General features: G+C 40.8%; 1 protein-coding gene across 2 annotated transcripts; it reads left to right on the forward strand.

Moving 5' to 3' along the window:
• Positions 1-600: 600 nt before the first annotated feature.
• LOC115127289 (anthrax toxin receptor 2-like) lies at positions 601-9,598 on the forward strand. Of its 2 annotated transcripts, XM_029656915.2 has the most exons (17): positions 608-1,046; positions 1,280-1,351; positions 1,907-1,978; positions 2,200-2,281; positions 2,371-2,475; positions 2,580-2,648; positions 3,305-3,385; positions 3,476-3,536; positions 3,655-3,750; positions 4,201-4,270; positions 4,945-5,023; positions 5,206-5,301; positions 5,444-5,503; positions 5,605-5,700; positions 6,939-7,118; positions 7,224-7,304; positions 9,167-9,598. In XM_029656915.2, the coding sequence occupies exons 1-17, from the start codon at positions 922-924 to the stop codon at positions 9,203-9,205; spliced, it is 1,464 nt and encodes a 487-aa protein (XP_029512775.1). In that variant the 5' UTR covers positions 608-921; the 3' UTR covers positions 9,206-9,598. The 2 variants fall into 2 exon arrangements, 1 of the variants encoding a protein (XP_029512775.1); XR_010463792.1 differs by lacking the exons at positions 7,224-7,304; positions 9,167-9,598 and adding an exon at positions 6,460-6,602 and having other exon boundaries at positions 601-1,046; positions 6,939-7,026.
• Positions 9,599-12,836: the final 3,238 nt, after the last annotated feature.

A 12,836-nucleotide genomic window follows, 5' to 3' on the forward strand; every position in this document is an offset into this window, starting at 1 on the left:
GGGTTTACAGTGCTGGAATTCACTCCACACAGTAGCCTATTGAGCAAATTCCACATTGTTTGTCACGTCCACAATGACAAGGACACCAGAATCTGTCGAATTTAAGTTATTAAAATGTTTTTTTTCTTCTTTTTTTTCAGTCTGCTTAATTAAAAGTAAAATCCACGTTTTTCTATGGTTTTGGCTATAATTCATTGTATGTCAATAAAGTTTGGTTGTCGAACTGAAATAGTATAAATATTTATATTCAACAAAATATTGTGTCACCTGCTGTCTCCCCGCCCACTGTGCTGGTGGTGTAGTTACAGGGATTCCCAGACTCGGTCCTCGCGTCCCCCCCATGTGCACATTTTGGTTTTGCCCTAGCACTGCACAGCTGATTCAATAATCAAAGCTTGACGATGAGTTGGTTATTTGAATCAATTGTGTAACGCTAGAGCTAAAAACCAAAACGTGCGCGCAGGAGGGAAGAGTTTGGGAAACTCTGTGAGACTAGGGTGCAATAGGGTTCAAAGGCGCGCAATAGGGTTCAAAGGCGCGCTTGTGCATTTGTTCGACTCTCTTGCGCATGCTCACTTCAGATGAAAGCGCATGCTCACTTCAGATGAAACGGTACTGTCACAGTATCAGCGGTAATTCTCTAGGAGACACGCCCCAAATCATTTTATTCTCTCAATTCAGAAAATTAAATAGGTTACCCACAAGTGGCAAGGACGAAACATAGTATTTACAAAGACACACAGTAACATGTCGCGTAAATGTCATGTTAGTTTATTTTCGATTTTATCGTTGGAAAATCAGGAATCAGTCTCGAGTCCTGTTTCATCCAGACGAAGAAAGCGCATGTGAGATAGTCTACTCTAGTCAGTGGTACAGTACGATGTGCAAACTCAATGAGGAAATGTTATTTTTATCAAGGCAATGATCATCAACGGACAGTGGACTGCACTCCTGCTTACCTTTCTTATAGGCCTAAACACATTATTTTGTAATACCGAAGAGGCATCTTGCCATGGAGCTTTTGATATTTATTTCGTTTTAGACAGGTAAGTAACGTTATAGCCTACAGACTAAATGCAAGATGTAATTGATATGGTAAAGTAACTTGAATCAAAACGATTCTAGAGAATCTATCAGGTGTCAAATTGCACTTATCACGTTTGTATGTAAAATACTCCTGTAAAATAGTATTTAAATGACTCGAGTTCTATTTGTCTGTCTAGTCCTTGTAAGGGGTTGTTTGGTTCTGGTTCAGGGAGTGTTTCTGACTGCTTTACAGGTCTGGGAGTGTGCATGATAACTGGGGAGAGATCTATGAGTTTGTGGAGCAGCTCACCAACCGCTTCGTGAGGTAAGTGAATAAAGTCATACTCTCAGGTTCCAAGCTCTGTGTACAAGGTGAAATGAGCAACTTGTCTTGAACACTATACATCACTGTCCATCAATACTATGGCTAACTTTACAATCTGAATCATGAAACAGAAGAATGGGCCCCTTTTAAGTCAAATAATGATTTACCAAGGACATAGGATATTTACACAGTGAGGAATCAAGTTAGTAGTTAACACAGTTAACACACTCATGTGAAAGTGGGGCAAATCCTTTTCAAGCAGTAGCCAATAGGCATTTGATCAAATGTAGCTCCACCAAACACTTGGATACAGTTTGTGGGATTATTTTAAAACTTAATAGTGGGGTACTAAATTTAACTCCAGAACATTTGTCTGAAACAGCTGGTTGTGGTAACAACTGTGCATAATTGTAATTTAGGAGAGAAAAGGGTTAGCTCCAAAGGGTGTAGGGAGGGATAAGTTGGCCTACTGTAAGTGAAGTCTTTTAAATCGAAAATGACCAGTAACTTTTTGGTGTTTGATCCCATTCCTTGGTGTTTTTCGGTTTGTTTTAGTCCTAGGATGAGAGTTTCCTACATAGTTTTCTCATCTAGAGCAGAGGTGATTCTACCACTAACTGGAGACAGGTACAGACACACACACTCTCTCACTTGTCACAGTACTAAGCATCTCTCTCTCTTTCCCTCTCCTCTCTCTCTCTCGCTCTTACTTTCTATCCTCTCTCTCCTCTCTTTCTCCCTCCTCTCTCTATTTCTCTCTTTCTCTTGATCTCTCTCTCACACACTCAAACACACACACACACACATCAGGCAATTAACATCATTTCTCAGATAGAATCTCTTTGTAGATATGAAATAGATGAAGGCTTGAAAAAGTTAAGCAAAATCAGACCGGCTGGTGAAACATACATGCACGAAGGCATGAAGTCGGTAAGCATTTTCTATTTGAATCTATTCTTTATTTTTGTTGTTGTTGGACTGTTTTTGTTGTACATTAAAACATGGCTTCCCCTATGTAGGCCTCAGAGCAGATGAAGGCCCAGGTCACACGGTCATCCAGTATTATCATAGCTCTGACTGATGGGAAACTGGAAGTCTATCCTTATGAACTGACCGTAAAGGAGGTAATACCATTATACTAAACAGTGATGAGTAACAAAATAGTACTTGCTGGAAGTGCTTTGACCTCTGACTGGTACACAGCTATTTTCCTCTCTCTTTGTTGAAGGCAAACACCGCCAGGGAGTTTGGTGCTCGAGTGTACTGTGTTGGTGTGAAAGACTTTGATGAGAGCCAGGTGAGTGTTTTTAGGGATCTGTTTCATGCAGTGCTCTCGCCTTTCTATCAATTGAAGGCTGCATAAAGCACACATGAAATACACACACATGAAATACACACACATGAAATACACACACTGCAATACACTATTTTGTTTACATTGAAATCTCTGAACACTGCCAAAGTGAATCCATACTGGAGCTACTAATGGGTACCATAAAATTGGAAGAAAAATGAGCGTACCCGTTTTATGACTTGATCGTCTGCCTGTCTTAGAGAGCGTTAGCAGTCTGGACAGGAAGTTTAGTTGTACTCTAATCATCTAATTGGATCGTGCCAGCCTGCTTCCTCTTATGGTTTCATTACATTAGATCAGCCTTTGAAACCAGAAAGATCAACAGAGGGGAGAAAAATGCTGTCTTGTAGATCAAATCAAATCAAATCAAATATTTATATAGCCCTTCGTACATCAGCTGATATCTCAAAGTGCTGTACAGAAACCCAGCCTAAAACCCCAAACAGCAAACAATGCAGGTGTAAAAGATGTACAGAAAACAGAGGGAGAGAGTAGTGTTCAGACAATGTGGGAGAGAGAGTGCTATGTTGTACGTAGATGTGGGAAGACAATCTTTCCGATGTTGAGTGATATCATATGCTTTCCTCTTGTACCCACAGCTTGTTGACATTGCAGACAGCAAAGCCCAAGTATTCCCAGTGCTGGCTGGATTTCGTGCACTCAAAAGCATTGTGAATTCGGTCAGAATAATTACATACAACAATATGTCAAAATAAACGTTAAGACACATACCTTGTCATTAATGTTATCATTATTTATATTTTTCACAGATTTTGAAGCAGTCCTGCACAGAAATATTCAGGATAGAGCCCACTAGTGTTTGCGTAAATGGTACGTTGCAAAGCTTGAGTTTGTTGATATACCGATACCAATACTATTATTGGGTAACACTGTTATTTGTTTGTGCCTGAAAATCATCCTGACATTGTGCCCCTCTGTAAAATTGTAGAATCTTTCAACATCGTCCTGAGAGGGTATGACTTTACCCGTGGCAGGAGCCAGGATGGAGTGATCTGCATTCTCACTGTCAACCAGAAGACATACAGTTAGTATACCCCAAGCTCCATAATGCATCACATTCTGCATTCCAATATTGACACACCTACCTACTGTAAGAATGCAGATTGACAATAACTCCCCCCCCCCCAAGCGCGTGTTCATACTACATTCATTCCTGTTTACCAGATGCCACCGTTGTTTTGTAGCTGTACACCCAACAGTGCACTTCAATCCTGTTGCTCATAATGCTAGTCTACTAAATGTCCCCATGAAGTAACCACACTAATGAAGTACTGAGGGCGTGGAGTGAATGTTGTGTTTCAGAGAGAACAGAACAGTGTCTTATTTAGTAGGGTCAGGGAACATTAGGCAGCTAGCTGAGTACATGGAGCTGGTATCTGTCTTATTGCTTAATATAGAACACAACACACAAAGTCTCTTCACTGAGAGGGCATTGAGCTCACCCAGTGCGCTCTCTCTCTCCCCTCCCCCCCAGATGAGAGGCCCAATGTGGTGCAAGATGGCTATTTGTTGTGTCCAGCACCAGTGCTGCATGAAGTCGGACAGTAAGTGCTGCACTCAGTTCTCTCCTCTTCGAACTTCCTCTATCCATAAATGGCCAGTGAGCTACTGAGCGCACGCAGTTGGTCAGATCAAAGGAATGTCATGCTGTTGGTTGGTTGCCGTGAGAGCTGAACCACACAGCAACCCAGACTCTCCACAGTCAGCGACTACACACACTTCCATTCAGGATGGGTAGTGGGTTCGACGGGTAACAGGTGTTCATCGCTTTATAAAAGCAAAGGAAACAACTTCAAATGATATAAAAATATAATGAAAGCCTGGTGGTGACTGGAGAATGGCAGCTGTTCATCCCTAATCCATTACAGGACTGCCTGGTTTCTTCATAAAATGTGACCGAATAGGCTGAACCGATGTGTAGTGGTGAGACACACCAAAATGGTTTGGCACACTATCATTAAAACAGCTTAGAGGAAGATATGATATGTTAGACTTTGTGACCCTGTGTTAGTTTTTACCCTGTCCACCAGCATGCCTATTTGCTGTGACACGGTGCCTTGGCATTTCAAGAGTTGTTCTGCCAGACCGATACTTAAATTAAGTTTGACCTACTTTGTTAGTATCTCTCTCTCTCGCCCTCCCTCTTTCTGTCTCTCACACACACACGCGCGAAGCAATAATATAGAATTGTGCTGGATTTTCTTTTCCCTCACGATAGATCGATAGATGTGCTGATCAGCTTGAACAACGGACAGTCCTACATCTCAAGCCCGTTCACTATCTACGCTACAACTTGTGTGAGTATCGGTGTCACAGGTCACACCAACACTCAGAACAAAACGGCCTCATTCTACTTACATAGAGTCCACCAAAGTCTAGTCTGAGGAAGTCTGTGATATAGCGTTAGATATGAAGTCGCACATCATCTGATAAAGCAGCCCACGAAACAGACTTTGTCTTACATTGTCTCCTGTTACAGTCTGATGGGACAGTGGTGCTGGTCCTGATCTTAGTTCTACTCCTGCTGCTGGCTCTGGCTCTGCTGTGGTGGTTCTGGCCGCTCTGCTGCACTATTGTGAGTCCTCCAGGACCGACTGTATTTTCCGGTAGTAAGGCAGGGAGAGAGTATGAGTTAATACAGTTGTAGATTGAGATATCAGAACATAGTAATTAATTGTTGTATAACTGCTGACTGTTTTCTACTGTACATGCTACAGGTGATCAAGGACCCCCCTCCCCGTCGCCCCCCTCCTCCTCTCCCGCCTCCTCCAGTACCTGTGAGTGCTTAGATTCTATGGAAGTGTTCTTAGAAGTGCCAAGTGTTCGTCACACCTTTGTAGAGTAACTTTAACGCCCCAAACTCCCTCCTCCACTACAGGAACCAGAGGTGGACCCTCTACCCAAGAGGAAGTGGCCCATGGTGGATGCATCATACTATGGTGGAAGAGGTATCGGAGGAATGAAACGCATGGAGGTACAGTTGAAGTTGGAAGTTTACATACACCATAGCAACATACATTTAAACTCAGTTTTTCCACAATTCCTGACATTTAACCCTAGTAAGAATGCAGTCTTAGGTCAGTTAGGATCACCACTTTATTTTAAGAATGTGAAATGTCAGAATAATAGTAGAGAATGATTTATTTCAACTTTTATTTCTTTCATCACATTCCCAGTGGGTCAGAAGTTTACATACACTCAATTAGTATTTGGTAGCATTGCCTTTAAATTGTTTAACTTGGGTCGAACGTTTTGGGTAGCCTTCAACAAGCTTCCCACAAAAATTTGGGTGAATTTTGGCCCATTCCTCCTGACAGAGCTGTTGTAACTTGCCTCCTTGCTCACACACGCTTTTTCAGTTCTGCCCACAATTTTTTTATAGGATTGAGGCCAGGGCTTTGTGATGGCCACTCCAATACCTTGACTTTGTTGTCCTGAAGCCATTTTGCCACAACTTTGGAAGTATGCTTGGGGTAATTGTCTATTTGGAAGACCCATTTACGACCAAGCTTTAACTGATGTCTTGAGATGTTGCTTCAATATATCCACATAATTTTCCTCCCTCATGATGCCATCTATTTTGTGAAGTGCACCAGTACCTCCTGAAGCAAAGCACCCCCACAAACATGATGCTGCCATCCCCGTGCTTCAAGGTTGGGATGGTTTTCTTTGGCTTGCAAACCTCCCTTTTCCTCCAAACAACGATTATACTTGCGTACTATTGTTTGTACAGATGAACGTGGTACCTTCAGGTGGTTGGACATTGCTCCGAAGGATGAACCAGACTTGTGGAGGTCTACATTTTTTTTCCTAAGGTCTTGGCTGATTTGTTTTGATTTTCCCATGATGTCAAGCAAAGAGGCACAGAGTTTGAAGGTAGGCCTTGAAATACAGCCACAGGTACACCTCCAATTGACTCCAATTGACTCAAATTATTTAAATTAGCCTATCAGAAGCTTCTAAAGCCATTACATTATTTTCTGGACTTTTCCAAGCTGTTTAAAGTCAGTCAGCTTAGTGTACGTAAACTTCTGACCCACTGGAATTGTGATACAGTGTATGTCTGAATGAGTATTACCCCATTGAACTATTATTAATTTTTCTATTTGGGCTGTACTATATCTTGACAGAAAACTGCGTCACTTTATTTTGAGTGGTGTTAGTTACTCTAAATATAAAATGTGAAATAACCTGCTGTAAACTGTGTCTTAGGTTCGTTGGGGTGAGAAAGGTTCCACAGAGGAAGGTGCACGGCTCGAGAAAGCCAAGAATGCGGTGGTCACAATGGTGGAGGAGGAGGTGGAAGAACCTATCATTAGAAAACCAATGCCTCAGAGACCACCCCCTACTTATCACACCCCAGAACAGTCCAAATGGTACACACCCATCAAGGTAAGTCACCATGCTTTCAGAGCCACATTGACAAGGGCTGTCAGTAACTGGTTTTGTATATTAAACCAACAGGTTGACTCTTATCATCACTTGTTTTGTTGTTAGGGGCGTTTTGATGCACTGGTGGCGTTACTCAGGCGACAGTATGATCGAGTTGCTGTCCTGAGACCAACAGCACAGGACAGGGTAAGGCACCCCCTTGTATAATGTACTCAATCAGTTTACTTCCCGTTTACTTTCTGAATTGTTTTCGTAAATTGAGTGAAAATGGAATTGACCCTAACCCCGATTGCAACAAACTCATGAACAAAGAAAGAAAGGGAGAAAGAGACATACTTAACGATCTCTCTTCTGCTTAGTCAATGTTGCCCAGTTCACACGTTAGTAACTTTGTCTAGCTCATTAGTGGCCCAAGCAGACAGGCTCATCAGCGGAGAGGGGATGAGGGGCAGTAAGGGAGAGGCATGACATGACAGGTCAGTTACCACTCTGTCCACTGAGAGGAGGTGACAGCTTTAGCCATTAACTGTCCCCCCATACCCATATGGGATGGAGGGATCTTATAGATGAGTGATGGTACTTTAGCCATTAACTGTCCCCCCCCCCATACCCATATGGGATGGGGGATGGAGGGATCTTATAGATGAGTGATGGTACTTTAGCCATTAACTGCCCCCCCCCACACATACCCATATGGGATGGGGGATGGAGAGATCCTATAGATGAGTGATGAAGAGAGTAGGGATGGATGTCTATGTTTGTGAGACTCTGACCCCCTAATGCCTATTAGCACCATTATTCTCTGTGAGGCCTCTGGCATGTCACAGCTCACTACAAGATAACGAGCAGAGCAGGGCTGGATGTAAACGAGGATGGGGGGGACGGAGGGATGGAACAAACGAGGGACAGCGTATGACCTCTGTCCTCTTAACCTCCCTGTCTGTCACACTGTGTTTGTGTACTCTGTCACACTGTGTTGGTGTACTGCACTACACGTTCATTAAGACGCTGGACTGGGCGTACATTGCCCTCTCATTAACAGAGGTGGGGGATGCTGGCGATTATCTTTTTACTGAGAAAGGTGGGGGTGGGTACCCTCTGTAATTGGTGTTAATGTGAATTTACTGTTGTAAATTGCTGTACTGAATTTGATAAATGTTCTATTTCTTGGATAAATTGTCAATATAGCCTATGAATCAAGGCATAGGTACACAATTGTCTGCTGTTTTAAGCGAACACTCCCTAAAACGTATTTGATGATATATTAGCTGTGATTTCTGGTGGATGGTTTTAGGGGGGCTGGTACCTGCTCTTATCTGACTGGGCTCATGATGGTGGCTCCCTTCTTGACAGAATGGGAGTGGCTGTCTGTTCAGCCAGTAATGCTCTTACGCTTGATTAGTTTGATTGGCTAATAATGATGTCGTGACAACTCGCCGGCCCATTCGCCATCTCCTCCTTACCCATTACAGTCAATGCCGGCTGCCTCAATTGAGTTCAATTATGATCAATTATTGTAAATGTCAACTCTATGCAGTGTTGTCAAAACAATTTCCATGCTATGTCACATATAGTGACTCCATTTTGAGCTCATTTTGTAACTGATGTACCTCATTTATCTGAGATACATAAATCCATATATGGTGGAGACTAATGGGTACATACACTACCAGCATAATATTGAGGAGAGCTGGTTTGACATGGTTGCTTGTTCTAATCTTCATACCAGTGGAGAGCAGGTCTGAGCAGTCTGCACCGTCTACGGAAGAGGCAAGCTGTGAGGCATGAACAATTTAATACCATGTACCATTGTTCATGAGAATTAGGCTGATATGGAGGTGGGGGTGGGGAGGTGTTACAACTGTAATGAAATACAGTATATTTTAGGGAAGGTCTATCCTGTATATTTTCAGATAAAGGTAGATACATTTAAGTCTAACTGGTCGCTATTTGTGCAAGAGAATGTGTTCTCAATAACTTACCTCTTAAAGTAAAAGGTTTAAATGGAATAAGTAAATAATACAGGAACTGCCTTTTGTTTTGTTCAGGGGCGCTGTATGAATTTCACCCGAGTTCCCAGTCATTAGGTCAAACAGTAACTTTGGACTATGAGGCTATGGAGAGAACAGGGCTATGGACCACATGCCTAAACATCATCAATGTGCCGCTCTTTGGACTTATTGTTTGTTTTTATGTCAGATTTATTTATCCAGGTTTGTCTTTGGATAAAACAAACGTGTTTGGCATCATTCAATAATGTTAGCTTGCTTACTTGCTATACAATCCTCATTTCACGGTTTAATTTAATGTAATTTAAGTGTAACCATAGATCAAAGAACATGTGGTAAGAGGATAACTGTGTTATTGAGTGCCTTCTTGTGTCTTTTCTTATCAAGAATGAAGTGTATTTTGCTTGTCTTTTTTATTTAAGCTCTGTTGTTCCAAATGTGGTGTTGTAAATAAATACTTTTTCAAAATTCTGTGGAAAGTTTGTGAGGGTTTCACTTTCAACTAAAACTACAATGGGTTAATATTATTCTAAAACTACAGGCTAATCTAATTTATGTTAAACAATGTGATTATATTACATTGTTTATCTACTCCCTTGATCTAATGGTTATTATACATAAAAAATATTTTAAAAATTCAAGAGAGAATGTCAGATCAGAATTGTATTTTCTAGAGATTTTTAGGGGGAACGACTAAATAAGACAATTATAATTTGATACATTGTTTATTTGAATATCATAAAATGATCTCAAGACATCTATGGACAAAATCCTATGCCAAAACAAAAATAATTGATTTTACATGATGTAGCTACATTTGCACATTTTAATATTAAACAATTAAACAGTACTCCTACATTTTCATCAGCTACTTTGTATCGACATTTTCGCCATCATTACAGTCTATGCTATGATTCATTTTCCTATCTGGGTCATTTCTATAATTTATCATTTTCATATGGGCCACAAAAAAAGTTTTTCAGCAGATCTTTGGACCCAGCAGTCTTTAACTGCTGTTCATGAACTCCTAGTTTATTCAGGCAGTTTCTGAAGTGCAGAGGGGTTCTTTGGGCACGTGTCACAGGGCTAATTGTAATTTCCTATAGCTTGGTGGTAATTTCAGACCGGCGTTTTTGATCGTGCACGGAAATCCGCCAGGGAGGTGGGAGATTAATGGCAGAAGTAATGCTTGATTCTGTTGGCCCGAGTGAAGATAGTGGAATACTGGAACATAAGAATGGAGCTATTGTAAAAGGGCTACAGTTATAAATGAATGATAATGCACCATTCCTTGTTGGAGTGTGATTCATGAGAAAGGATGTTTTTTTGGTAAACACGTTTGCGGAAGTGGAATGGTTTTCGGAGTAGGGTACCGGTTTCATATGGAAATGGAGGCTTCATAGTTTAAGATGAACATGTCAAGAATAGTTGATTTATGTCACTTAACCCGCACTGTGAATGGAAAAGAAGGGGGAAAGACTTGTGTTATTGATGTTTAATGAAGAAGTTCTCCTGACCTGTATAAAGCTGGGATATATGAGATATGTGGTGCGGGATTATGTACAAAAGCCACTTCAATGTCATAAATGTAAAATGTTTGGCCATGTTTGAATCAGTGAGGATGCACAGTGTTGCAATTGTTCCTGTAGTGCCCTGTTAGGGTGGAGGAGGTCAAAGTAGGAACGATCAGGGCTGTTGAGGTGTCCTATGCAGAAGCTGTGAAAATTGTCAAAGCAGCGAGCAGATGAAGCTATGGCAGTGGATGATGTCCAACAGTCTGTGGATGTCAGTCAGTTGAGAGATCCTGAAATACTAATTGTGAAGGTTGATTTTGTTTTGTTTATTGTGCAAGTGATTAATCATACAGGACAAACGAACAAAACATTAAGAAATTGGAAATTGTGAAAGCGGCTAAAAGCTTCTGGGTTCTCCTGGATTTCACAGCAGAAACTTTGTAGAATACTGTCTGAAGATGCTTCCCCTCTCAGGCCCCAGAGCCTGTGTAAGGATCTGAGTACATTTGACCAAGTGAAGGAGTACATTGACTTTTGTTTCATTTGAATTATTAACATATCTTTTTTTTGTTAAATTCTCAGTTTTACCTTACCCAGTAGGTGGCGGCAATACACCTTTTTGGATGTAGTCTGCCAATAAAACATTTCAAGAAGAAGCCGAGCATTTTTTGTTTTGTTAATGGACTAGCTAGCTGATCAGTGTAGTAGTGTCATTAATTTATATTATAAACAAAAAGCTTGCTAGATCACAAAGTAAGGACTATGTACTGTTGATGACACCTCGTAGCATGCAACAAAAGGACATTTTCTCTCTGCATGATTAATTCTGCATTCTAGCATGAAAGCTATCAGCAGCTAGCATGCCCGGCTAAATTTCAAGTTCGATATCGTGTTATGAGAGGAATGCATATGTTTTGATCAATCACTTAGATCTGATTTTATCCAACAAACTAGCTTTTACACAAAGCATGTTGACTTGCTAATTGTATTAGTCCTAGTTTCAGATCCTCTTGTTAGTCTTTGCTATTGTTAGTTCCCAGTTTTGGGACTGGTGCAGCAGAAAATAGTTCACGTAACACAGGATAAATTATGAAACAGGAGTACATGGCTTCTCTTTCAAAGGTTCTCAAGTATTTTATTCAACATTCTCTCAAGTGAAAACTGTCTTTTCATCGTATTTCAATGTTTTCTTCAAAGTGTATTTAAAAAATGTCTCATAAATCCCTGACATATTAGTTCATTCACATATCAAACATACATAAATTTACACATCAAAAATATTACATTCTAAATCCTCAAATTCTTTACATTTATACTCAAAACACATTTACTCAACTTTAATTCACCTATTTAGGTTATAAATTATGTAACGTAAACTCACCCCATTCCATACAAATGTGAGCAACCGCAACATTCAAATGAGGCTACAAAGAAAACTAATGGGATTGTAGCGACTGTGTTGACGTCAACATCGGGGGTGTGAACGTGTTTTCTATTCAAGCGTTGATCGACATGGTAATGGCTCTATAGTATTGGAGAAAAGTTGAAAAAACCGACCCTCCGTTACATCTTGACGTATCATGTCATAACGTACAGCACGCATGAAGCAACTATTTCTTACAATCTCTCTCCACCAGGTGTAGCACTTCTATCATCCTTTAAAAACAAGAAATGGACAGTGACAGGGGTAAGGGGGATACCTAGTCATTTTTTTCGGCATCATTGCATGCGATCATCATTCTCAAAGCCGCTGTTTTTTACTTCTAAGATCACTTTAGCACCGCCCTAAAAACCCGATTCAAATTCGGCACAAACCTTCAAATAGGTATGTAATGACACATTATATAAACTCTTTATAGTGTTTTATTTACATTTTAGAGGTGATAAGTTGGACAGATCGAATGAAAAAAAAGCAATTTTCCCACACGACATCTCTCCTTCTCACTATCACGCATTAGTTTCTCTTTCCCCACCCGCCATTTTTTTAAAGACCCGACGGGGCTCAATGACTGCTTGAATTGTGCAGAAACGGGCAGCATTTAGGTCATGTAATTGCTTTGGTTGGAACGGGGAGAAATTGTGCTTTACAATGGTATTGACATTAAAGTTGATCTGGAAGTATTAGGTTTTGGGGGCGCTAAAATAAGGGCAATTGTAGGACCAAGGCGATTTACGAGTTTACTTTCGTTGACTGA

Source organism: Oncorhynchus nerka, linkage group LG4 (genome assembly GCF_034236695.1).
Source record: "Oncorhynchus nerka isolate Pitt River linkage group LG4, Oner_Uvic_2.0, whole genome shotgun sequence".
In the NCBI taxonomy this organism is placed as follows: domain Eukaryota; kingdom Metazoa; phylum Chordata; class Actinopteri; order Salmoniformes; family Salmonidae; genus Oncorhynchus; species Oncorhynchus nerka.

Bases quoted from the DNA above. Each gene is read 5' to 3' on its own strand.
- LOC115127289 (XM_029656915.2), top strand. From the start codon at position 922: ATGATCATCAACGGACAGTGGACTGCACTCCTGCTTACCTTTCTTATA. The intron at 2,649-3,304 runs GTGAGTGTTTTT...TTGTACCCACAG, and splicing joins AAGACTTTGATGAGAGCCAG to CTTGTTGACATTGCAGACAG. The intron at 3,751-4,200 runs GTTAGTATACCC...CCTCCCCCCCAG, and splicing joins TGTCAACCAGAAGACATACA to ATGAGAGGCCCAATGTGGTG.